Raw genomic sequence first — 27,032 nt, forward strand, 5'->3', positions numbered from 1 at the left:
AGGGGGCAGCGCCGGGGTTTACCAACCACAACGCAACGAGGTGGAGAATTCCCTTCCCCATCGCTCGGGCTCTGGCACTTCACTGCGTTGCATCCATGTTGCTGCAGCTCGTGTATCCGCTCGCCAGGGCTCTGCTGGGGAGGAGGACGAGGACCTTCTGCGCCTCCAGGCACTCGGCTGCCATGTCCACGTTGCTGATCCAGCAGCCCGGCTATGCCTGGCTCCGGGAGCTGGGGCTGAGGGAGGACAACCTGGGGGTCTTCAACGGGACCTGGGCTGGCAGAGGGGAGGTGAGGGCGGGGGGGGGGGGGGGGGGGGGGGGGGGGAGGGGGGGTGTGGGGGGGGGGAGGGGGTGTGGAGGGGGGAGGGTGTGTGTGGGGAAGGGGAGTGTGGCGGAGGGGTTGTGGGGAGGGGGTGTGGGGGGTGTGTGTGTGGGGGGGGGGGGAGGGTGGGGGGGGAGGAGGGGGGGGGAGGGGGGGGGTGGGGGGGGGGAGGGGGTGGGGGGGGAAGGGGAGTGTGGGGGAGGGGGTGTGGGGGGTGTGTGTGTGTGGGGGGGGGAGGGGGTGGTGGGGGGGGGTGTGGGGGGAGGGGGGTGTGGGGGGAGGGAGGCTTTCTGTTCAACTCTCGACCACGTCAAAGCTATTTATGGGCTGTGCTCAGCTGGGCTCTGGGCTGAGCTGAGGTGAGCTGAGCTGTGGGCTGGGCTCTGGGCTGTGGGCTGAGCTGGGCTGTGGGCTGAGCTGGGCTGAGCTGGGCTGTGGGCTGAGCTGGGCTGTGGGCTGAGCTGGGCTGAGCTGGGCTGTGGGCTGAGCTGGGCTGTGGGCTGAGCTGGGCTGTGGGCTGAGCTGGGCTGTGGGCTGAGCTGAGCTGGGCTGTGGGCTGAGCTGGGCTGAGCTGGGCTGTGGGCTGAGCTGGGCTGTGGGCTGAGCTGGGCTGTGGGCTGAGCTGGGCTGAGCTGGGCTGTGGGCTGAGCTGGGCTGTGGGCTGAGCTGGGCTGTGGGCTGAGCTGGGCTGTGGGCTGAGCTGTGGGCTGAGCTGGGCTGTGGGCTGGGCTGAGCTGGGCTGTGGGCTGGGCTGTGGGCTGAGCTGGGCTGTGGGCTGGGCTGTGGGCTGGGCTGGGCTGAGCTGGGCTGTGGGCTGAGCTGTGGGCTGTGGGCTGGGCTGAGCTGGGCTGTGGGCTGAGCTGGGCTGTGGGCTGAGCTGTGGGCTGTGGGGTGAGCTGGGCTGTGGGCTGAGCTGTGGGCTGAGCTGGGCTGTGGGCTGAGCTGAGGTGGGCTGAGCTGGGCTGTGGGCTGAGCTGGGCTCTGGGCTGTGGGCTGAGCTGGGCTGTGGGCTGAGCTGGGCTGAGCTGTGGGCTGGGCTGAGCTGGGCTGTGGGCTGAGCTGAGCTGGGCTGAGGTGGGCTGAGCTGGGCTGTGGGCTGAGCTGGGCTCTGGGCTGTGGGCTGAGCTGGGCTGTGGGCTGAGCTGGGCTGAGCTGTGGGCTGGGCTGAGCTGGGCTGTGGGCTGAGCTGAGCTGGGCTGAGGTGGGCTGAGCTGGGCTGTGGGCTGAGCTGGGCTCTGGGCTGAGCTGGGCTGTGGGCTGAGCTGGGCTCTGAGCTGGGCTGAGCTGGGCTGTGGGCTGAGCTGGGCTGGGCTGTGGGCTGAGCTGGGCTGTGGGCTGAGCTGGGCTGTGGGCTGAGCTGAGCTGTGGGCTGTGGGCTGGGCTGAGCTGGGCTGTGGGCTGAGCTGGGCTGTGGGCTGAGCTGGGCTGGGCGCTGGGCTGTGGGCTGAGCTGGGCTGTGGGCTGGGCTGGGCGCTGGGCTGTGGGCTGGGCTGTGGGCTGAGCTGGGCTGAGCTGGGCTGTGGGCTGAGCTGGGCTGTGGGCTGAGCTGGGCTGGGCTGAGCTGGGCTGTGGGCTGAGCTGGGCTGGGCTGAGTTGGAGGGGATCATTCCCTTTGGAAACCTGTTGCTGTCTCATTGCAGAGCAACGCGTAGGAGAACTCACTCTTTATTCGTTGCTGTTGCAAATGACCTGTCTGATTTGTGTACTTGCTTTCTCATTTGGTTACTTGGTCACTGAGATCGACCTCGATCAGACAGCTTTAAACAAAACAATAAGGTTTTAACCACTGAAAACTTTGACTTGGCATCCTGACACACACTGCTGGTGGTGATGATGTGACATGTTTACCCTGTATTGACCAGGTTCAGTCTGATCGTGTACAGTATCGACTGGTTTTGCTGGTGGGATTAAATGTGAAGGTTGCAATGTGAACTACAGTGTTAAACCTCCTGAGGTTACAGAATGAGGTTGGATTTGTTAGCATTCAAGTCGAGTTTGTGTCGTAACTTGTTGCTTGTTGTTTTGTAACTTGCCTTTGTTCAATCACAGACCAGTGCCACCTTTTTCCTAAACAAGTTCCGCAAACTTTTTGAGACAGAGAGAGAAACTATTTTTTACACACGTCTGTAGCATTTGATCCACTTTTAAAAGCAGTTATGTTCAGAACGTCCTAAGCATTTGTTTGTGAGTTCCTGACTAAGCCATAGCAGGAAAAAATCCAGGAGCCAAAGCAACACTGGTGAGAGCATTTAACAGCTGCAAAAGAACCATCCACTGGCATATAATAATAACAATGATTAATAATAATAATAATCCTTGCATTTGATATAGTGTTTTTCACGTCGGGAGGACGTCCCAAAACACTTCACAGAACACACTGTAAAGTGAATTGACTGTATATTTGTGGGCGAACGCAGCAGCCAATTGCGCACAGCAATGTCCCACAAACAGTCATAGATTGAAAATGACCAATTTATTATTGTTTTGTTTTGGAGGGATTATTATTAGGGGTGTGGAGTAAGGAAACTTGCCCAAAGTCTCGCCCTGCCTGGAATTGAACTCGGGTCTCTCACTTGCAAAGCGAGTGCTCTAACCACTGAGCTATAGGACTCCAATTATAGAGATTATAATTGATGTAGCTCCTATAATGTCAACCATTTCAAAGTTATTTACAGTAAGTATTGTTACATGTAGTTTGCGGCACTGCTTTAGCTACAGGCAAACCAGACAGCTGTCTCGGGCGCCGATAGCCAAAGACAGCAGATTTCTGGGAGAAGTGATTTAATGCTCCACTGGAGAAATTGAGACAGGTGGGGCCTGCAGTGAGTGAGCTGGCTACCGCGGATGGCAATTTAAAGCAAATTCATCTTTTAAATTAAAGCTAGAACTTCTAAGGGGGTGGCCCACTGAGGTTTTGCAGCAGATTGTCTTGAGGGGTTTCTGTTAGTTGTGTATTGTAGGTGAACAAAGCAGTCGGTTTGCATATAGCAAGGGCCAACAAACAGCCGTGAAACGAATAATCAATTTTATTTCAGGTGAATGTTAAAAATCCCATTGCCCTATTTCAGATATCAGGAAATTATCCAAGTGTGACCAATATTTCTTAGAAATTCACCAAAAAGATTATAAATTTGTATTTCTCATTCACATTTGTGGGATGTTGCTGGCATAGATTAGCTTCTCTATTTACCTACATAAAAAAATCACTGTATTGAAGTATAACTCATTGTGTGAATTGCCTTGACCTGGCTAGCCTCAAGGTGACATTATTGGCAATGGAAGATTGGGATGAGTCACCCGCTTGGTGGTCTCTAGTAGTCTGGTGTCTGATTCAGGTGGTCACAGTACTCCAGGGCATGGCTGATAAAAAAAACATCCTGCCTAGTTCATTGGTAGGACAGGCTCATCATGGGAGCGGGGTGAGGTAAGCAGCCTAAATCTTTACCCCCCCCCCCCCTTGCCACCCACCCCCAGCTTTGGTGCAAATATTGGACTATCCAGTGCCTTTGGATGACCTCCGATGTGAAAGACGTGACATAAATGTCAATGTTTATTGTATTGTAATGGCACTTTTCCAATAGGAGGTGTTGTTGATCCATATTAGGCCACCATTGCTTTTACACGTTCTCTGGACATTTGGGGGCAGCCTGCAGGGGATAACGTTCTGTGCATGTGGATATAAGGCTTGCGGGATCTGCCGTGAGAATTGTTTTTGTGATATCCGGTATCCATATAAAACCAGATGATTACTTCTAGCTTTTTTTTGTGATCCCGCTGTCTATAGGAGTGCATCTTTTTCATTTCCCACAACAGGCCACCTTTATGGTTCCTCTGAATGAAAGTTATTTAATTACAGCTCGTTCCAGGCTGCAGACTGCCCCAACCTATTGCATGTTCCACCATTAATGTCCTACGATGAAGAAAAAGGACTTTCATTCCATTGTCTGAGTTTCGTTGTCCAGCTCGCAGTGAAAGTATTTTAAATCTCTAGCATTGTTTTAGTTTTTCGTATGACATTTATGAATGTTATGTATTGTGTAATATTGCCAAAGCCTGTACATGACAAAGCTCTTCTGTTCTGCCTATAGATTGTCACCTCTTACTGCCCTTCAAACAATGAACCGATAGCACGAGTCAAACAGGTAATTGTTTTAATGTTCAGACTGTGTAGCTGTTAAAGTGAGCATTTTGTCACTTGCAACACATTTGCAGATGTTATGTTGAGCGTTACTCATGTGAATTGCCTTTGGTTTTCTATTGTTTATCTTCTAGGCCAGTTTAGAAGATTATGAGGAGACTGTGCAGAAAGCTAAAGAAGCCTGGAAAATATGGGCTGATGTGAGTGACCTTTGCAATAATTAGAAATTGCAGAAAATAGAACTTGAGTTAAAGATTCTCAATAAAATATTTTTGTGTAAATTGAGGACAAGATGGCTTAAGAGAAACCATTAATAAAATTTAGCGAAGTTAACCAGCTCATTAGGGCTGCCTAGATTAATTCATGATTCACTTAAATAGCTGTTTGTGTCGTTATCAAATTTTGCATAAAAAGAAACTAGACATGACATGTGACCAAATTATAGTGAAGCATATTGATACGTTTCGACACTATAGGTACTAAAAAAATGTAATGTTAATTCATTATATCCAGGCTCGACTATGTAAATCCCTGCTTGTCGGCCTCCCAACTCTTCCCTCCATAGGCTGCAGATCATCCAGAACTCTGCAGCCCGTGTCCTCTCCCGCACCAGACTCCGTGATCCTTTCACCCCGATCCTCGCCCGACTCCACTGGCATCACACAGAGAATATAGTTCAAGATCCTGGTCCTCACCTTCAAAGCCCTTCAAGGCCTCGCTCCCCCTATCTCTGTGACCTCCTAAACCCCTATCATCCTGCTCGCTCCCTCCGCTCAGCGGGCTCCAGCCTGCTTTATGTTCCCCGCCTCACGCACCCCTCCATTGGCGGGCAGGCCTTCAGGCACTTTGCCCCCACCCTCTGGAACTCCATCCCGCAGTCCCTGCACCTCGCCCCTCCCTTGCCTCCTTCAAGACCTGTCTCAAGACCCTCCTCTTCAACTGTGCTTTTGATCAACCTCCTTCTCCCCCTGCCCTCCACCCTCCCCAATCTCAACCCACAGATCAGGTCTGAAACACTATCCAGTGCCTTGGGATGTCCTCCCGACATGAAAGACGCGATACAAATGTAATTTTGTTGTTGTTGTAAGTTCTTTCTGTTTCTATGTGTGTCATCCTGGCTCAGTTGGTTGCATTTTCACTTTGAAGGTTGGGGAATCAAGGCCCACATCAGGACTTAGAACCCATACAGTCTAGGCTGACACTCAATGTGGTACTTGCTGGAGGTGGCATCCTTTCGATGAGACGTTAAATGAAGTTCTGTCTGCCTATTCAGATGAATGTTAAAGATACCAATCCACTATTCGAAAAGAGAAAGGGGTTTATCTCAACGTCCACGCCAATACTTCCTTAAATAGAATTGGTCACTCACTCCATGGCTGTTTGTGGGACATAGCAGTGTGCAAATTGGCTGCATATTTGCCCACAAAAAAACACAGACAGTTACCACACTTTATAGAAAATCCTGTGAAGCGCTTCGATGACATGATACGGCGCTATCTTAAATGCAAAAATTATTATTATTTGTCAACAAGACCCACACTGTTTTCCTAAATGTAATTGTATCAGTGGCATATTGTTTGTTGGGGACAGATTGTGCTTTGCTTGGATCTTAGGGAGGAGGGCAGTACAAACAATAACAATTCTCATTTTGTAGTTTGACTGATCATTTGAGGTTTTTCCTGCCAAAAACCTTTTATGTTCCATTTAGTTGTATTGGCAGAAACCTAGGTTTTGCAACAATGACCAAGCTATTTTGGAAAGGATTTTAAGGTCACTGGCAAGAGAACCTGAAATATATTAAATGTGTATGTGTTTGTTTTCATGTTTGATTAAACCAAGTAAAGCACTTTCAAATTATTCAGTGACCTATTAGCTATCTTCTGAACCTTAAACTGTGGGCCCAAAGTATAGAGGATGAAATAAAGGAAATGTGTTTTTTTTTAATTTTATTTAGATTCCAGCACCCAAACGTGGAGAAATTGTGAGACAAATTGGAGATGCTTTAAGAAAGAAGCTTAAAGTCCTGGGCAACTTGGTATGTCTTGTGGTTTCGAGCTATTCATTGATTGCTGTTGTAGAGGAACATTACGTTCTGTTCACGTTCTTACTTTACCAAACTGCTCGCGCTCGCCGCTTGGCAGGTACTGGCTCGCTTGATGTCCCCCGCTTTTCCCATCCCACCATCGGCGGGTCGGGCCTTCGGCCTTATTGCCTCCATGCTCTGGAACTCTTCATCTCACACCTTTCCTCGCCCCCTTTAAGGCGTGTCTCAACACCTTCCTATTTGACTGTGCCTTCGGTCATTTGTGTTTCAGTCAATGAAATGTTTGCTTTGCTCACAACTGGTCAGTATTGAAAGGGCACTTCGCAAATTAATGCTTGGCTGAATTGTAGCTAGGGGGGAAAGAAAAGGGGAAATAGGACCAAGTCACTTCTATCACTGCTACATTGCTAGTAGCTCCATATATTCCAACTTTAATTTACAATGCTGTTCAATGTATGGTTTAAATTTAGAGAGTAGAAACGTATTGATTACAGTCTTGAAAAGAGATATCCAAGAATGGACCTCATAGAGGTTATATAAGATATTAATTGGGGTTGAGAAAGGAAACTCAGAACAATATTTTCAGATGCACTGAGACAGGAGAACAAGACGATACAAGAGGTAACAGGTTTGGGGTTGTAAAGAGCAATTTCCAAACAGACACCGGGAAGTATTTCTTCAACTAGAGGGTAATTAATGATTGGAACGGTTTAGGCCAGGTGACTTAAAAAAAAGCTTGATGCTGCAATAGGAGTATGGGGGGGTGGGAAGTACTCTGCAAGGGTGAGATTTTCAAAACTGAGCTGATGAAGCCAACTCTCTCAATCTCCTCTTGACATATGGATGGTAGCATTTTGGCTGCCAGTTAGCAGGACGGTGCATTTACTGTTTTACTCGTGAGATTTTTTGGGGTTTAACTAAATACAGGATGTCTTTTGAAGCACTTTGAGATGTCTCAACGACAACATTATAAAATGCTATGTTAAATGTAAGGATTATTATTAATAATATATTATTTATTATTAATAATAATATAAAGGCATTTTTATATTGGCGCTGTGGGCACTAGAAATATGGAAGCGAGTCTGTCATTAGATTTCATGAGTGGTGATATTTTGTGCTCTGAACTGCACAGGCATCATTCTCTCCATCCCAACGGTTTGCTGAATTGACATTTTTTATCTCTCCATGCTTGTCTTAAGGTTTCTCTGGAGATGGGCAAGATTTCAATTGAGGGTGTAGGAGAGGTGCAGGAGTACATAGATATCTGTGACTACGCTGTGGGACTCTCTCGGATGTTTGGGGGGCCTATGCTGCCATCTGAGCGTAAGTAGAACAGGTTATTCTTGAATGCTGGACACTTCCTGCTTATCCCCATATGCTGCAGTGAAATCTCAATCTATGGATTGATATTCTGGTTTGTGCTAACCGTAACCCACAGATCAAACTCACAAGTTTGAAGAGGTCCTAGATTTCTTCACCTCAAAAATTGAAAACATTCGCTTGGCTGCATTGGCCTCCCTCCTCATGTCCCCTTCCACTCCACCCAGACCATCCAGACCACCTTCTCCCTCCGCCATGGATCCTGTCACTCCCCCCTCATTTCTCCCTCCTCTCTCTCAACCACAATCACCTGATGAAGTCCACCACCTGCTGCCACGATCCCTTCCCCACCCAGCTGTTGGCCACTCAACTCCCCCTCCTCTCCCCTACTGGCTGACACGGTCAACCATCTCTCTCCTCAAGCTCTGTTCCATTCCCTCTGAAAATCGCTGTTATCGCATCCCTCCTCAAAAAACTTGACCAACCACCTCCATTTCAATCAGCAAATGGATTCACTGAACCAATGCAAAATCTAAGCATCCGGTTCGACCCCCAGCTGTTCTTCCTCCCCCACATCCGGTCCCTGACCAGGACCGCCTTCGTTCACCTCCATCACATTGCCGCCTCCGACTGTACCTTACCCCAAATGCAGCTGAAACCCTTGTGCATGCGTTTGTCATCTCCCGCTTGGATTACTCCAACGTACTCCTCACCGGTCTCCCAGCTCCACTATTCACAAGATCCAGTTCATTCAGAAGTCTGCTGCCTACACTGACCTGGACCAAACTCCATACCCACATTTCACCAGTTCTGGCCAGGCTCCACTGGCTCCCCATTGCCAAATGGATCGACTTGAAGATCTTCACTCTCATGTTCAAATCCCTTCACTCTCTGGCACCTCCCTACCTCTCCGACTTCCTCACTCCCCAATCCAACAACCGGCGCATCCGCTCGACTGCTCGTTCCCAGCACCCTCTGCCTCACCGTCAGAGGTCGTACTTTCAGCCACTGTGCCCCAAAAGTCTGGACCACTCTTCCTCAATCCCTCTGCCTTGCCCCCTTTCTCCCCTCTTTCAAGTCCCACCTGAAAATGTTCCTCTTCGACTATGCTAACGGCCACCACTCCTGGCTCAGAGTCAATCTCCACCACGGTTAAGCACTCTGAGATGCTACCCCACGTGGAGGACGCTACATAAGTGCAAGTTGTTGTTGATGAACGCGATATCTTTGGCATTGTTAGTCGCTGATGGGCATTCCTCTTATATCACATAAGGTTGATTAGAATTCCAACCCACGTATTCCTCCTGGATATGAATTACACAACAGAATGCTCTCTGTAATTAGAATTAGATTTGCAATTTAACGTGTGAGTTGACGAGAGTCGCTGGACTGGAATATGGATAAACACATAATGTGTAGGTGCTATTCCAGATCCGGAACGTTAGAGCAGTGACCTCTCTTACAAATATTACAACATTTCCCTTTTACAGTACAATGCAGCCCTGTTATAACCTACTTCTTTATAATTGGAATTTTAACGGCTGTAACGCAGTTGCACTGTGGGATAGAGCACCTGAGCTGGGGGTGTGTGCAAAAGCTCTGCTAAAATGTCTGACTTTCAGGTTATTTCCATCCTTTGCAGCAATTTGGAAGTGACATTTATTGTGACCTGATGACCCAGACATTGGCAATTTTTCTTTTAGTGCTGGAACCAGCCTGGGTGCAGGGAGCAAGTTAACTGGATACATCCATGCACATTGTGACCGGCTATTGCTCCTCACTGTAGCGCAAATTAGGGTTTTATGGATTTTCAACTACTGCATTCTAACAGGACTCCAGTTTATTTTGGCTTATCGACAGGCGGAACAACCTAATGTTTATCTAGAGTTTTTAAGTGAGATTAAGAGAAACAATCTGTTGAGTGGACACAGAGTGAAGAGACTGAGAATGTCATTTCAATTGAAACTTAACGTCCATCCACTCCTTCCCAGGCCCTGGCCATGCTCTCATAGAACAGTGGAATCCACTTGGCCTTGTGGGAATCATCACTGCGTTCAACTTCCCTGTGGCGGTTTATGGCTGGAATAACGCTCTTGCACTCGTCTGTGGGAACTGTTGCCTTTGGTAAGCAAATATGCGAGCAATCACTTTCATTCCATTCTGCGTTTATTCTGGGGATTGGGGCTTGGTGTATATAATCGGCTGCATTGTGACGATTGATGGGGAGGGGCTGGAGCAGTGTGTTACTGTCAAATCCAACCAGTAATGAATGGGTGAAAATCCCATCTCGCCTCCCTTATCGTCCCGGTTAACTGCAACAAAAACAAATTACACTTGTATAGCATCCTTCACATCAGAAAGATGTCCCCTGCAACCGTGCAGAGTTAGCAGTTTGAGCTACATTTGTATAGTTTACAAAGATTCAAGGTTCGATTGCCTTTACTACTTTAATGTTAAAGGAGTAGCTACATTTCCGTTGGCATTTGATTCTGTTAGTTGGAAATACTGTTATTTCCCAAACTCTCAAAGTTTGAGGATATCGTAAAACCTGCTGCAAAGTAACCTTGAAAATTGGGCCGCTTTTGCAAGGGACTGATGGCCTCACTGTCATGTCTACAAAGTATAAACCTGTCTCCATAAATGGACACAGTGACCCGGGGGTCAGCTTTCTGGGTTTTTGAGGACGTTTTAATTTAAATGTATTACTTACATTGCATTGCTTAAATCTGTGCTGCTTGCTTAAAATCAATCCCATTATAAAGATGTAGGGAAAAAGATTGCTATAATTGATGATCATTGTAAAAATATACTTCTCTGTTAGTCATAAATGGGAAGTGTATGCAGGCCAGGATGGTCCAATAGTATCCGGCCGGGGGCATGATTTCACCCGGCCCGCTGAACATTCTGTCTGTCAACTCTCTGGGTTTTCCCCATAGACTACGGGTTTTAAGGTCCATCTACAGGTAAAGCTCCACAGTCTATGGGGCAGAGATCACATTAGTTTTTTTCAGGCGAGATGAGTGCTTATGCGGGTCTGAACCGTGATTTGAATGAAAGCGCGAATCATGTTTTTTTACCTAATATTGCACCAATTCAAGCTGCACATTAAAAGTCCTTATCTATTAAGTTTTAAAATTTGTATGAATATTTAAACTGCCGATTTAAATTTAGCATTGCAACTAAAATACAATGAAATTGAGAAGGATTTCTATGTGATTCTGTGCTAATATACTTTGCTCTTGAACCCTTTGTGTGTGAGTATTTGCCTAGCTTGGAGGTCTGGGTTCCAATAGACACACACATACTGATCGCACAGAGTGGTGCGGCTGAAGTTGGTAGCTCCAGAAGTTTGTGGAGTCCTGTAGCGCAGTGGTTAGAGCACTTGCCGCACAAGCGAGAGACCTGGGTTCAATTCCTGGCAGGGTGACATGTTGGGTAAGTTTCTTTACTCCACACTCCTCTGTTTACCTAGCAATAAGCAGGAATCCAGTTGTTAGTTAATCGCTTTTCTGGGGGTAATACTTCCTTCAAAAAAAAATTGGTCACTCATTCTACAATTTTTTCTGTGGGACACTGCTATGTCCGATTGGTGACCTTGTGATGCCCACAAAGTATAATTCACTTTACAGTATTTTCTGTGAAGAGCTTTGAAACATCTTGAAGCCTTGATAAAGCAAATGCCAGGATTATTATTATAATAAGTTGGTGCTTCAACAACAGATTGTATTTATATAGGGCTCTCCACGCAGGGTAGCGTCTCAGAGCGCTTAACAGTGGTGAGGCAGGAGGCGGGTGGGGAGGTGGCCGTAAGCACGGTTGAAGAGGAAGGTTTTCAGGCGGGACTTGGAAAAGGGGAGAGAGGGGAAAAGGCAGAGAGACTGTGAGTGAGCGTTCCAGAGTTTCGGGGTGTAGTGGCTGAAAGTGTGACCTCCGATGGTGGGAGGGTGCGAGGGATGAGCAGGAGGCAAAGAGGCTTCAGTGCTCTCTATGATCCTCCCATGGAGCAGTTAATAAACCACAGAATTTCTCTGTGTGAGAAAAGATAACTTACCTTTATATTTTGCATTCACAGGAAAGGGGCTCCTACTACACCTCTGACCAGCGTTGCAGTCACACAGTATGATTTTCTTTCCATTTCAGATTTGCTTCTTCCTAGGTCAAACTAATCATTGTTTAATCTGGGGGCGGGGGGGCATTCTGTCTTATAAAAGCATTCTTAAAATATTTTCTTTGAAGACCTCCCTTTGGAGCAAGTTTAAGAGCAAAATGTGGGTGTGGGTGATTTTTTATTCCCCCTCAGAAATCCTTAATAAACTTCAATGCACCTTTCATAACTAATGCAGCAAACAACAACAAAAAAATCCATGTGTATAACTGTTTGATTTGAATATATTTATGCACAGTTTCCGCTTGCATCTCACCCTGATCTAACTCAAAAAAAACTTTATAGCATTTTCCTTTTAGAACGTGAATGGAGTGTGGATCACCAAGGCACTTTTTTCCCTTTGTTTTCCAGAATCATTGCAAAAGTTTTAGAAGACAACAAACTACCAGGTGCTATTTGTTCCCTAACCTGTGCCGGAGCTGATGTTGGGTAAGTGCACAAGAGGACTATAATAGGCTGATCCCAGAGATCATACGGTATAAATGGCCATTAGGAGCATGTGAATTGACCACCATCCCAGTCACCAGTCCAATACAACTTCAGGGTCTTCAAATATAAAATTGCACCCAGGTATCATTTTAATCCTTTGTGCCTAGAATATATGAAATGTCATTTAAGCTTAGCTTGTGGCATCATTTTGTCTTTAAAATTTAAGATCATCGTGCAGATTGTGGAAATTCAGTCTAAATTTGCAACTTGATTTTCTGCAGTTCTGAAAAAGAACTGAATTCAGACAGTCTCCAAATTAAGACCGAAATTAAGAATATTCTACAGTTGTGCACAATCTTAAATATTAAGATAAAATGGTCTTACAAATGGATAAATTGCAGGCCTCTGAGCATTTAAATCTTAACTGAGCATTTTTAGTGAACCTTTAATAAAGACATGTTAAAAATCTACAATTTAAGAAATACGGAGGGCAGCACTGATAATGTAGTGGACGGAATTGCAGCTTACACATCAGGAACTTGCTGGTTTGAATCCTGGTCTCTGCTGAGTTAGCTGGTTTCCGCTGGGACTGATTGAGGAGGTTAGATTGACCCCAGCCTTCCCAGGATTATGGAGGGGAAAACCAGCCTGGGATCACTGCTCCCAGTTCCTCTAAAACACCCTTTAATGGTTGTGTATGTTTGTGGTAGCTGAGTGGGCAGTAGTCGGGCTGACACTTACTGAAAGGTTCATAAATGAACACACATGCTTAGGACGCAGAAAGTGATGTCAGAGACAAACCTGATAATCCAGAGCCAGCTTTTGCAACCTTGGACTTTATGCATCCCAACCACTGCATTGCAGCGTTACTGTGTTCTTTGACCGATCCTGTCCTCAGTTCATGAGGACATATTCTTGCAAACCCCACCTGACAATGTAATTATGTGAAATCATTATAACCCAGCGCCTTGGGACGTCCTCCCAACCTGAAAGGTGCTATACAAATGTAATTTTGTATTTTATTGTAGTATGGTAGCACATAGTACCCAACAGTTGGTTACGTTCTTCAGCTACTCTTCCCTTTTGCAAAATGTTTCAGAATAGTGATTCAGCAGATGGCTTTCTCATTCTAAAATGAGGAAAACATTAAGGTTTTGTTTGTGAGTACTCAATTTTGTGGAATATCACTATGCGCAAATTAGTTGCTGCATTCGGCCACAAATACAGTCACTCCACTTCACAGTATATCCTGTGAAGCGCTTTGGGATATCCTCCTGACAAAAAAGACATTGTACCAAATGCAAGCATTACTTTTTTTTCCCCCAAAACCCAATTAGTCCCAACTCTGTGGACTTTTAGATACATGTAAAATGTTCTCAAAGAATTTCCTTGCTTCTCTGAGGGTGGTCTGGGTTTTTCTCTCAGTGCTGCGATGAGCAAAGACGAGAGGCTGGACCTGCTCTCCTTCACTGGCAGCACCAATGTGGGAAATCAAGTAGCTGTAGACATTCAAAAGCGATTTGGTAAGTGTGTGTACCACTCAAACAGACCAATATTAACTGACTTTGCCATGTGTTTTTTAAAGAAATGGTAGTTCAGAACATAACTGGTATGTGAAGAGTGAAACTTGTAAAAAAAAATTGCAGCTTAATGTTGGAATGTTTTGATACTTAATCTTTTTTTTAAATGAAAATCGCTTAAAAGATCTGCATTTTTTCCCCTTCTCTTAGGACGAAAGCTTCTGGAGCTTGGTGGGAACAATGCAATCATTGGTAATGTATCTGTGCTGAAGTGTAGCCTTGGCACACGAGGCTACTTTTACTAGAAATGCTCGGTTTTCATTCTCTTTGTGTAATGATCCTTTATTCACTACATCCTCCCTCCTCTGCACCAATGGAATGTATCCACAGCAAAAGCTGTCATGTTGTCAGCCGGTAGGAGGTAGGTATGAGCAACCTGATGTTTTGCTTAAGTTAAGATGACTAAATGTTGGCAGTGCTTCTATTTCCCTTTTAATAATATATTAATAATCTTTGCATTTGATATAGCACCTTATCAAGTCTTTGAGACATCTCAAAGTACTTCACAGAATATATTGTGAAGTGAATTGACTGTATATTTTGTTAGTTAGGTGTTAGGAATCTGCTGGGTGGAGCGACGTGAGCATAACCTACAGTTAATGTTCCAGATCAAAGATAAAAAGGTTGCATGTTTCTGTGGCTGCAATGATGTGAGACACACTCAGAACAATCATTGTAAGATAAACAAATTGCCGGTCCCAGAATCAGAAGTGATGCCCTGATTACGTTGTGATGTGGGACATCCAGTGTCGATCTGGTTTGAGGTTCATGAGTATGAGGTAATTCACATGAGTTTGTCTTGACAATAATTACCGTACTCTGAGATTTCGAATTATGAGACACTATCAAAATTCTCTGCGGTCTCCAGTGGAATTTACAAATTTAAGTTTGGCTTCCTGCCACTAATCATGTTAGTGCTGGGAGCTGTAAAGAGTCTTGGAATGTCATTTTTTGTTTGTTTTGTGGTCAGCTGGGTGTCTGACACATGCGGAAACCCATCACCACACAAGAGTATCCAAACCAAGTTGAGATCTCCAAGCCTCCCACTTACACATGGAAATCTCAGATATAGATTGTTGGAATGGAAGGCAGAGTGTGTGTTGGGGTACTGCTGGAGTCTAACCAACTAAAACCGCATAGCTTGCCAGTGATATTACTGTACATCAAACTATCCCGCTGCTTGTCCAGCTACGACCACCCTGCCCGGTAGGGCTTTGGCTTGCAGGGTTAACAGGAGCTGAGGGGGATGATTCCCTGCCCCCAGTGACTGATCTGCCTTTCCAGGTCCTGCCGATGACCCAGACTGGCTGTGCTGTCATCAGCAGTGCCCTGGAATATTGCAGACGCCTGGCTCAGGAACCAGACTACTGAGACCATCACAGAGGGCTGGCTCGATTCCGATATTCCATTACCAGGCATGTCATCTCGGAGCCAGTTCAGCCGCTTACCTCCTCCCCCAAGGAGGATAGTCATTGGTTGGCCATTTGACATTCAACAAGTGCGGGATTAACCGGGGCACAAGATCAGACCTTTTCGTTTGAATTGGTTTTGGCCATTTTTTATCTACACAGGGAAGATTTGTGTGGCTGACACAATCTGTTACTGTGTTTGTGCAGACTTCCTTCAGTAACACAGCAAAGATTGTCAACGTGTCCAGATATCATAATTCAGCTCTGAAACAGGTGAATGAAGGACTGCCAAAGAAAATCATGCTCTGTGCACGTATGAAGTTGTGTGCATGCATGGTTATTAAGGACACTATTTAGCCACTCTAAGTGTCTTTCTTAGAAACCACACACATGCACTCAACAGGACTTTCCCCCAATGGCACAAATGGCAGTCTTACAAATGTGTTATACTGCAATTTTCTAGGATGAGAATGAGAAAGAGAGAGCGAGCGCAAGAGACTTGGAAAGAGAGAAGAAAAAAAATTTGCGCGTCACCTTCTTACCTGTTTACACTCTACCACACAGCTAACACTGCAGATACTTTATCCAGACCTTCATTCACAAACCTCTGCATATTCAGGACTCAGTGGCTTGAGTCAAGTTTTGTTCTCTCACGATTCTCATCTTTTCCAAGTGCCAAAGATTTCATGATTCTCATGTTCAGATCCCTCTACGGCTTTACTGCATCGTAATTGTTTTATGATCAGTCACATTCCCACTGAAAATATTTGTTTCTAAAATAGTGACAATAGCACATGAAACAGCCCTAAATCCTGTTTGCTCTTCTGACTGAAGCCCTCTTCTTTGTACTGTGCATTACCCTCTCTCTCGTTGGAGGCCAAATTTTGGCTGTCACAGCCCTGTCTCTGGAACTCTTCCACAACAACTCACTTTGCTGCCTGCCTTCTCTGCTTTCAGGGATATCCTAAAACAAACTGTTATAAAAGCATATACATGTGAGTGAGTAAGTAAAGTCTGCAGTGCCCTGTGTATGCCTTGTGTAACATTGTTACGAAGGAATTACAGATCACCTTAATTATTTGATTCAGAATGAAAGAATAGAATTCATTAATTATAACAATTAGCAGCAAATCGTATGAATGAATGGAAAGGATTTACACGTGGTATATAACGCAGGTTTATTTACACATGGCGTATAAAAGATCCCAATGCTACCTAAAGAATGAACAGCAATATAGAGGGGAAAGAGTAGATGTTAAGCAGAACAATTTTCTGTGTCAAGCATTTGCTATTTATTTCAAACTTTATCTTTAAACGACAGTCATTTGATTATATTCCTACAGTCACTTGAGTAGCACTGTCACGTCCAAGTTTAATAGATTTGCAAAGTGCATGAGTGCCATCTTGTGGTTTAATGTAAGTACAGCAGACGCCCAATCCTGAAATGCATCAGATTGGATCTGTGGATGTTTTTGTCTGATAATTCAACTTGGTCACACAAAATCAGTCACACGATCACAAATGATCAGTCACACAATCCCACTGCAAATATTTGTTTCTAAAATGGTGACAACAGCCCACAATTGATTTTTGTGGGAGATGCAAACCGTATAATTCACAATAATTTATTGTATCTAAGATCCTGGTTTCAGATTATTTTGTGCTTCGTTTTACCTGAAAAATAATTTGTGGAATAGACTGATATGGTCTGAATTGTAAGAAACAGTAAGGAATTCCTGTCTAAGACCAACATAAAATTAGGATAAAGAAATGTACATCAGATTGAACAACCCCATCTGTCTCCCTACTATTTTCTTCTATGTTCCTTACTCCAGAAATGGTTGATCCTGTTTGTGCCTTTCAGTTCAGAGTTCTCCAACAGTAACATATTCCACAAGTCTATTACTTTAGGATGAACTTTCACCTGACTTTTACTCTGTTTCTATAGTAGCCACACACTCGGTTGACGATTTCCTAGATTGACCCCCTTGGATAACTTTCCTGATTGGAAACTGTACAGTTTCACACATGCTATTTGTCTTTTGGTTCTGTATTACACTGTCTGCATTGAACTGCACTTGTTACCTTGTGTGGCCCCTTCCTTTAAATTCTAAATCCTTCTGAATCTGGGCCCATTGTCTCTCGCTATTTGTCTTCTCTTTTGGTGTCAGGCAAACTTTTGAAGATTTTGCTCATGACATGGTGCACACTTATTTTCTGGGGTTATTAATCCCTTAAAAAAAGAAAAATGCAGTCACTCAATCCAATGCTGCGTTTTAGCCAGAAAATATAGTCGATTGATTTATTTTAGAGTATATTCTGTGAAGCACTTTGAGACGTCCCGTACCCTGATAAGGTGCTATATCAAATGAAAGATTATTATTATTATTATTGCCAAAGTTGCGATTCAGCTCATTTTTCTGTCTGAACTTTGCTCAATGTTTGGGCTTTGCTCAGTGTATGATCCACAGGCCAGGAAGGGGTATTCACTCTTGACTGGTCCATACACGCAGGTTGAGCTGACAGTCTGTCCACGGATAGGAAGTAATAGCAAGGAAAGCAATATCTAGATATGATTGTTATTTCCTTGAGATATCCCGCATGGCTAAGACAGATTTATGATACTTTTGTTGTGCAATTCCTTGAGTTTTTAACTTAAATTGCAATGTATTTTAATTTGCTGCAGTCTCTGAAATGACCTTTCTTGTAAGAACAAGGCACTAATACAGCTGAAGTTTAATTTTAAAATTTTTTAATCTCATAAATTTCCCTCCCAGCTCATCTTTTCCGAAGGAGTTGTTGCTTTGCTGAGTTCCACCAGCGCATTCGCTCTCCGATACCTCTCAGGTGGTCATTATTCACGTATGAGCTGTGACCGTGATTGTCTGCAGGCCATTCAATCCTGGACATCACCACTGTCCCTGAGTCTATCCCTGTGTCCAGTTACTATAGACACCTTTCAGGGTCAATAGATGGATAATAGAGAGTGGAAACACTGCCTGGACTCTCAAAATTGTTTTATAATAATAATAATAATTCTTGCATTTGATGTAAAGCCTTATCCCATCGTTGAGACGTTTCAAAAACGCTTCACAGAATATATTGTAAAACAATTGACTCTGTATTTTGTGGGCGAAATGCGGCAGCCAATTGTGTACAGCCGTGTCCCACAAACAGTTATGGATTGAGTGATCAATATTTTTTTTTGGAGGAATTATTAACCGCAGAAAGTTAATAACAACCTGGTTCTTACTTGCTGCTAGATAAACAGAGGACTGTGAAATAAGGAAACTTGTCTAAGGTTTCACCCTGCCTGGGAATCAAATCCGGGTGCTCTTGCTTGTGAGGCGAGCCCACTAACCACTATAATAATAATAATAATAATAGCAATAATAATAATGCATTTGATAAAGTACCTCATCACATCTTTGAGATGTCTCAAAGCGCTTCACAGAACATACTGTAAAGTGAATTGGCTGTATACTGTGTGGGCAAAATGTGCCCAGCAGTGTCCCACAAACAGTTGTAGATTGAATGCTACAGGACTCCACACCTTTTCCTTTTGAACCACCGTTCATTCCTGTCCTTGACAGGCCAAACAAGTGAATGCTCTCTGTGGTCTGAATGGACCCCCTCCTTCCCAAGTGAGCACGGTCAGGCTAGTCATAAGATCCCAAGTATTAAATAAAAATAGAAATTGCTCATTCACTTCATGGTTGTTTGTAACATATTGCTATGTGCACATTGACTGCTGCTTGCACTACAACATACACACAGTCACTACACTTTACAGTTGAAACATCCTCCCAACCTGATATGACTATATTAAATGCAAAGATTATTATTTATTATTTATTTACTGAGCCTTAAATCTGCAATAGGGAGCCAGTGCAGCCCGGCAAACACGGGGATGCAGAGTTTAGTAATGATAAGGATACAGGTGGTAGAATTTTGAGTTAATTGGATTTTATGAATGGGGGAGCTGGGGAGACTGGCCAGGAGGGTATTGGTAAAATGAAGGCAGGAGGTGACTAATGTGTGGATAAGTTGATCCAGAGATGCTGGATGTGAGGTAAGGTTGAAGATGGACAAAGATGGAGGAAAGTGGTCCTGGTCAGGGACAGGGTGTGGGGTAGGAAGGATGGCTGGGTATCAAACCTGATGCCCGGGTTGCGCACCGGTTTAGTAAGTCTGAATCAAAAGCCGGGAGGTTAAGGATGAAATCCTGTTGGTTTGTGAATGGCTCTGAACATGTCACTTCCCTGCCTCTCTCTGACTGGTTGTACAAATGTAAGTTGTTGTTGTTGACTCTCCACCTGGAGTTTGACGGCTGCTCTTTGACTCCCGGCAGTGTTTGATGATGCTGATCTAAACATGGTGGTTCCGTCCGTCCTGTTTGCTGCTGTGGGCACTGCGGGACAGAGATGCACAACCACCAGACGCCTGGTAAGCCACGCTGTCACGGTGCAACTTGATTCTCAGTAACCGTCTGCTAGGCTGCAATTTTTTTTAGAAAAGACTTTCTTGTATCAAAGCTGTTAAACCTTGCGAAATATTACAAATCAACTGCTTTTTGAAGCCTTTCTCTTTCCTGCTCTGTAGCTATTGCACGAGAGTGTTCACGATGAAGTGGTCACGAGACTCACCAAGGCTTACAAACAGATCCGCGTCGGAGATCCTTTGGAATGTAAGTCTTAAAAACATTGTGGAAATTCACGTGTTGCGTTGTTCATACACTGTTCATGTGTCAGCCGGAGATCTGAAAGCACCATTCTCCTCTTACATTTGCTTAGATTTTCCTCCAACATATTGAGGTTGGCCAGTGTCTATCTGGTTAAATCTTATGCTTGGATGTCATTACATTTGAGGGAAAAATCATGAAAGCTATGTGTTTACTTTTTGCTTTTTAAATAAATTAGAAGGAACCAATTTGACTCGCCAGATTGAGGACATACTTACATCTCCAAGTCTCAATATCGAGGCAGACTGATCGGTCAGTCATCAACAATGCATCTGATCACTGCGGCACTGCCTGGGTTTGAAAGCACCCTACCCCTCCCCCCCCCCCCCCCCCCCCGATCGTTTCAGCCTGAGAGAGTCTATTTTCCTCCAATCCTGATGGATGATATATATAAAGACAGGACTCGATTTATCAACTTTGAGAGGGTTAATAATCTACCAAGCTGAATTAGTTTACCAGGGTACAAACCTGGTTAATTAGCTTGTCTATGAAGCGTGGAGAATGTTTTTAACAACTATTTAATTGCACTCTTCTTTGTGTAAGTCCAGTAAAACACAATTTTTTTCTCTGTCAGCTAATACTTTATACGGTCCCCTCCACACCAAGCAGTCTGTGGACATGTATTTGGCTGCAGTTGGACAGGCCAAACAGCAAGGTGGTAACGTGGTTTGTGGTGGAAAGGTAAGGTGTCTAATTTTATTTTTGTTAAAGAGAAAATGCTGCCTTGATTCACGGAAGACTCCAATAACTTTTGTATATTTTACGACCATTTTAAGATCAGTGCCTGTGCGGTTTGTTGTATCTACAACTATCAGTCAAAATGTTCACAGCAAATAAGAAATTGAGAGAAGGAATTAACTGTGTGTACGTAAAGTGCTCTGGTGTGTATAAAGCGCTGTGACATGAATCAACATGAAATCTATCTGAAGCTTGCTTGACTGCCTTTGGGTGTCAGGGAGGAACTTTTTGGGTGTATTTTTTCCTCCATATTGGCCGTCTTTTATTTTTTCTGTTTTTATATCTCCTCAAGGAGGGGATTGAGTGGTTAGAGCCAGAAGCAATGTGTGGTTTTGTATTGTGAAATAGGGAGAGATTTTTAATCTGCCTCTAGGACTTCTTTTCACTCGCTCTGTAAAGCTGTGGCATTGGTTGCATTGCAATAACAGGTCCTTTTTTGAGGAGGTCACTAAGTTTAGAAGGTTGAGGGGTGATTTGATTGAGGTATTTAAGGTATTAAGGGATTTGATAGCATGGGTTTGCGAAGGGAAGGTTGTGTCTGACTAATCTAGTTGAATTTTTTGAAGAGAGTACTAAAATGGTGGATAAGAGAGTGTCTATGGATGTCGTTTAGATGGACTTTCAGAAGGCATTTGATAAGGTTCCACACAAAAGATTATTAGAGAAAATGGAAGCGCATGGAGTCGGAGGTAACCTTGTGACGTGGCTTGGTAACTGGTTGGGAGACAGGAAACAGAGAGTAGGGATAAAGGGAACGTTCTCTGATTGTTGGGACATGACAAGTGGTGTCCCCCAGGGGTCTGTACTGGGACTCCAGCTATTTGCCATATATAAACGTCTTGGATGAAGGAATAGAAAGTTTTCCTATCCAAGTTTGCAGACGACACTAAGCTAGGAGGCTCAGTAAGATGTGTAGATGGAAGTGGGAAGTTACAAAGGGATTTAGACAGATTAAGTGAGTGGGCAAAGCTGTGGCAGGTGGAGTTCAATGTAGGGAAGTGTGAGGTCATCCACTATGGACCGAAAAAAGATGAAGCAGAATATTTTCGTAATGGGGAGAAATTAAGATCTGTGGAGGAGCAAACAGATTTGGGTGTCCACATCCACAAATCGCTGAAATCTAGTTCCCGGGTGTAAAAAGTAATCAAAAAGGCAAATGGAATGTTGTCCTGTATCTCAAGGGGCCTGGAAGATAAAGGGGAAGAAATAATACTTCAGCTGTATAGAGCGTTAGTCAGACCCCATCTGGAGACTGTATTCAGCTTTGGGCACCACACCTCAGGAAAGATATATTGGCCCTGGAGTGGGTGCAGCGCAGGTTCACCAGAATGTTACCAGGCCTAAAAGGGTTAAGTTACAAGGAAAGGCTGCATAAACATGGATTGTATTCCCTTGAGTTTAGAAGGTTGAGGGATATGGGGCGAAAGCAGGATATTGGAATTGAAAGATTAGTTGAGGTACAGATCAACCATGATCTAATTAAATGTCGGAACAGGCTCGAAGTGCTGAATGGCCTACTCCTGTTCCTATATTCCTATGTTCCTATATTCCTGTGTTCCTATGTCACAGAGTTCGATGACTTGCTAGGGGAACCTGTCACTGCAATACTCACTGATGAGGAATATGGAACAGTATAGGCTGGAAGAATCCTAGATGATACGAGTACTGCCCTAGGAAGAAGGTGTGTCAGAATATCTCTGGGAACAAGCTCTCCTTGGTTTTTGAAGTTGTCCGTTGCTATATTGGTCAACCTGGTCCAGATTCCCACCGAGGGGGAGAAACCAGTGGGAAGATTTGGTTTGGGGGCATTTTGAGTTTATGTTGTGCAGCAGAGTTATAAGGCCAAAGGAAGAATGCCTAATGATGGACTCTTGTCTTGTAATAGGTGATCAATCGTCCAGGAAACTATGTGGAGCCAACCATTGTAACCGGCCTTGCCCACAATGCAGCCATCGTTCACACTGAAACATTCGCTCCCATTCTGTATGTGCTTAAATTCAAGGTAAAGCAGATTTCTTACCTCAACATGGCTAAAAATACAGGATGGTGAATCTTGAGCCCTTTAAAACCTCATTTAATCTTGTACAGCTCAATGTTGGGCATGTAATCCCTATTGTTTCAAGTGAACAAACAGTTCCTTATTTGCAATTCTATGTTTCTGCTGTTATGATTTTGCCTAGTATTTTTAGCGAGTACGTTTTTGAGTGCTTAGCTTAAGGCTTGCTCACTTATGCAGAGGAGCTGTTGTCTGTTTGAAGTGTTGCCTGTTTGCCGTTAATTTTCTGTGTGTTGCATAACTACTCTTTGATGTTTTAAACCTTTTAACACAGTTATTCTCTTGCAGTCTGAGGAGGAAGCATTCGCCTGGAACAATGAGGTCAAGCAGGGGCTTTCCAGCAGCATCTTCACCAAGGACGTGGGTCGCATGTTCCGTTGGATGGGGTACCAGCCTGACTTTATCTTTCTATTTTAAGAAAATTCTGTTTGAATATGGTCATGGGTAGGACTCAACTGATCACCTTAGTTGTTCTGTTAGCATAATTTACTTGCCAGCCGCCTCTCAGCTTTCACCACTCTCCTCTCGTTCCCTCCGCACACAGACATAGTTCTGAGAGCTTTCACCTCTATGTGTTGAAGGTTGACTCATTTATCAAAAGAGGTGCTTTTCTGTACTTTTTGTAAGAGATGTTTTGAAATTGTATTCAGTATCACAAGGCCAGGCTACAGTGCAATCAATTTGAAAAGGGAGCTTTTAAGACTCGCAGTAATTTTAAAGTCCCCTCTCATTCCTTCGATTTGTTGCTGTTTTTGTTGCTCGGCTGGTTCGATTGATAAACTTGTTTTCTTGTTCAGACCCAAAGGTTCAGATTGTGGAATTGTTAACGTAAACATCCCGACCAGTGGTGCTGAAATCGGAGGAGCTTTTGGTACGTAATCAATGGTTTGTGTTTGTGTCTCACATGTGCTTTGCTATACTCGCAAGCACAAGCTCTTACAATACTTATTTTTGTTCTGTTCCCCGAATTTAGATCTCCACAAATTTTGTCTGGTATGAGGCTACATCTGAAACTGGTTTTAAGTTCTTTGGGAGAAATTCCAACTAGATATAGACTTACTCTTTGTAAAATTTTAGAGCATCGAGATATGGGCAAATTGTTGGCTCCAGTCTTTCCTATGAAATAAGTTTTAATTTACAGAAAACTAATTAAGGCTGTATTTAAGAATTTACCAAATTCTAGCTCATTTTATGCACATTTTCACAAGGGGCTATTTGCTCTAATCCTATTCTCCTGCTCTTTGCTTGTACCCTCAGCTCGGCTCAGTTGATAACATCCTGAGTCAGAAAGTTGCAGGCTCACCTCGGGCACTTTGTCTAGGCTGACATTGCGCCTCAGTGTTGCAGGAGGAATTGCCGTTCTATGGATGAGATGCTAATGAGAGGATCTGTTTACCTATTCAGATGGATGTTAAAGATTCATGTTAAAGTTCAAGAAGAGAAGGTTTCCTTCAGGGTCCTGACCAACAAATTTCCAGATAAATCAGTCATTCACTACTTTTTGGGAGATTCCTTTGCACCAATTGGCTGCTGTGTTTGCCTACAGAGTACACAGTCACTACACATTACAGTAATGGTAATCAAGCCAGTAACCATGGGCAGACTGCTTTTTGGCCACGGTGCCTGGTCTCAGGAACTCCATTCCCAGATCCCTCTAATTTGCTCCCTCTCTTCCCTTCTTTAATGTACATCTCCAAAGGGACCTCTTTGATCGAGCTTTGGTCATCTTTCACCCACCCTCACCCCAGCTCCAGAGCCTGGTCAATTGTCAAATGCTTTTGATTGCTCTCCCAACGTGAAAATTACTGTGAGGTTTATCAAGAATTTTGATGTGATAGGGTGCTAAATTGGAATATTATTACTAGTTATTTTAATTTATCCAATTCTCGTTTAAATGCTGATACGGAGTCGGCACCAATATTTGTGCTGTACAGACAGTGAGCATCTCAGAAATACCTTGCAACAATAATAAAATAATAATAATCCTTGCATTTGATATAGCGCCTGATCACGTCTTATAGACGTCTCAAAGCACTTCACAGAATATACTGTAAAGTGAATTGACTGTATATTTTGTGGGCAAAACGTGGCAGCCAATTTCACACAACTGTGTCCCACAAACGGTCAATCTATTATTATTTTTTGAAAGAATTATTACCCCCAGAAAAACAATCCGCCAATCGACTAACAACTGGGTTCCTACTTACTGCAAGGTAAACAGAGGTGTGTGGAGTAAGGAAACTTGACAGTGTTTCGCCCTGCAAATCCCATTATTGCCTCAAAATCAATTTTACCAACCGATGGGACTTTTACCCAACACATTACTGATAAGAAGAACCCTGCTTTTGCAAAATGTTGTTCAATATATCTAGGAATTCTGAATGTTTCAATGTATTTCTTTTAAGGTGGAGAAAAACACACTGGTGGCGGAAGGGAGTCTGGCAGTGATGCTTGGAAACACTACATGAGAAGGTCTACTTGGTAGGTAGATGGGGTCTTGGTTGACATTGCTGTGGGTGAATGGCATTTGAATAAGGCAAGATTCAAGACGGTATGCAGTTGTCTTTACCGTTGCGCTTTCAATCTCAACAGATGTGGGGTGTAAAGATGCATAGACTGAACAGCCTGCAAACAATTGGCTGAAATTATAGATCTCAAACAGATTTTCTTTCTTAATTGGGGATTTTTCAAAATTTTTATAATACCGCTGTCAAAAGGGTGTGTAAGGTTAGGACCAGTGAGAGGTCCTGTGAGACTCCGAGGGACAAAATGAATGCAAGTTCTTGTGGTCGGGAGGAAAATAGGCTCTTTCTCCTGCAATACTGGTGAGCTGATTGCAGATACAAAGCAAGTCCTGTAGGTGTCAGTGAAGCAGTGAGCAATGTTGCAGATTGTATCCACCAGATAAAATGGGTCTGATCTGCTTCAGCATCCATCAAGAACGCTTGGGAGTGGGAAATATATCAGGTGTCTTGCTTCAAATGTAAGGAATATTATCATTATTATTAATGTACAACATCATAGATGGCAGCTGTTTAATAAATACTATGGATGACTTAGTAAACTCAATATCCTGTCAGACTCTGGATTTCTGGGTCAACCAGTGTGATACATTGTCAGTTCATGCAACAACAACTTGCATTTATATAGCGCCCTTCATTTGGCATAACGTCTCTAGTGCAGTGATAGTGAAGCTGAAATGTTGATATTATAGCAGTAAAAGCATTAGGTTTATTATAGATATATATGTAACTCTTATTAATTATTATTAACCATAACACACTAAAATAATTTAAAAAAATTAAAATAAAAAATAAATATGGATGTGGAACTATCTTTACTTTATTTCCTTCTGGTTGCACCAGAATTTTTTTCTTTTTGAGCATATCTCTGGTTACCTCCCCTTTCTCCCTGGCTTTAACGTCAAACAACACCATTATTATGTGCTCTGAAACTCTACCCCACGTGAAAGGCATTATATAAATGGAAGTTGTTGCTCTATTTTCTCCTCTTCCCAATTTTCTCAATGTGTTTTAAAAAAATTATTTGAACAATATTTTTATCCCACACTGACTATTTTGGAGGTGGGATCAACCTTTCTTTACAGGTTGGGTTTGCAGCCAATTAAATGCTAACAGATAGAAGAGCGAACAACTGGCTGATATCGCAGCAGTGGTCAATGTCCATCTCTGCTGCAATTGTGGCATTTAAATTGGGAGATGGGGGTGGGGGGGCAACATGATGTTGAGTAGACAGAGAAGTGAGAATAGGGGAGATAATAGTGCCATGGAGTGGTTTGTTGTGATGCGGCCTCAATGGACCCAATTGGCTTCTCCTGTATTCCTGAGTGTTCACTAACTATTTTGTCTTCTCTCACTTTAGCACCATCAACTACAGCAAGGAGCTCCCTCTGGCTCAAGGAATCAAATTTGAATAATTAGTGTTGGTGACTTGCCACAAACTATTGGGACTTCTGTCTCCAAGAGCAACGAGAGAGAATTTGTTACAGAATGCTGGAGTGCAAGAGAAGCAGAACCCCGTTGTAATGAAACAGAATGTGCAATAAAGTGGAAAACTTTTAATTTC

The 27,032-nt window shown here is 43.9% G+C and overlaps 1 protein-coding gene across 1 annotated transcript; it reads left to right on the forward strand.

Annotated features, from left to right (window-relative positions):
- On the forward strand, positions 1–27,032 carry aldh7a1 (aldehyde dehydrogenase 7 family, member A1). Its single transcript, XM_042333785.1, has 18 exons — positions 1–290; positions 4,412–4,465; positions 4,596–4,661; positions 6,416–6,496; positions 7,708–7,831; positions 9,820–9,952; positions 11,901–11,945; positions 12,345–12,422; positions 13,848–13,945; positions 14,153–14,194; positions 19,763–19,857; positions 20,014–20,098; positions 20,727–20,833; positions 22,776–22,892; positions 23,235–23,332; positions 23,744–23,817; positions 25,352–25,427; positions 26,829–27,032. Exons 1-18 carry the CDS (start codon positions 96–98, stop codon positions 26,881–26,883), a joined length of 1,623 nt encoding a protein of 540 aa, XP_042189719.1. The 5' UTR covers positions 1–95; the 3' UTR covers positions 26,884–27,032.

Source organism: Callorhinchus milii, unplaced genomic scaffold, assembly GCF_018977255.1.
Source record: "Callorhinchus milii isolate IMCB2004 unplaced genomic scaffold, IMCB_Cmil_1.0 Scaffold1, whole genome shotgun sequence".
In the NCBI taxonomy this organism is placed as follows: Eukaryota; Metazoa; Chordata; class Chondrichthyes; order Chimaeriformes; family Callorhinchidae; genus Callorhinchus; species Callorhinchus milii.

Excerpts from the sequence above, each read along its gene's own strand:
- aldh7a1 (XM_042333785.1), top strand. The coding sequence starts at position 96 with ATGTTGCTGCAGCTCGTGTATCCGCTCGCCAGGGCTCTGCTGGGGAGG. Across the intron at positions 291-4,411 it reads CCTGGGCTGGCAGAGGGGAG|ATTGTCACCTCTTACTGCCC; the intron begins GTGAGGGCGGGG and ends TTCTGCCTATAG. Across the intron at positions 22,893-23,234 it reads TGTATGTGCTTAAATTCAAG|TCTGAGGAGGAAGCATTCGC; the intron begins GTAAAGCAGATT and ends ATTCTCTTGCAG.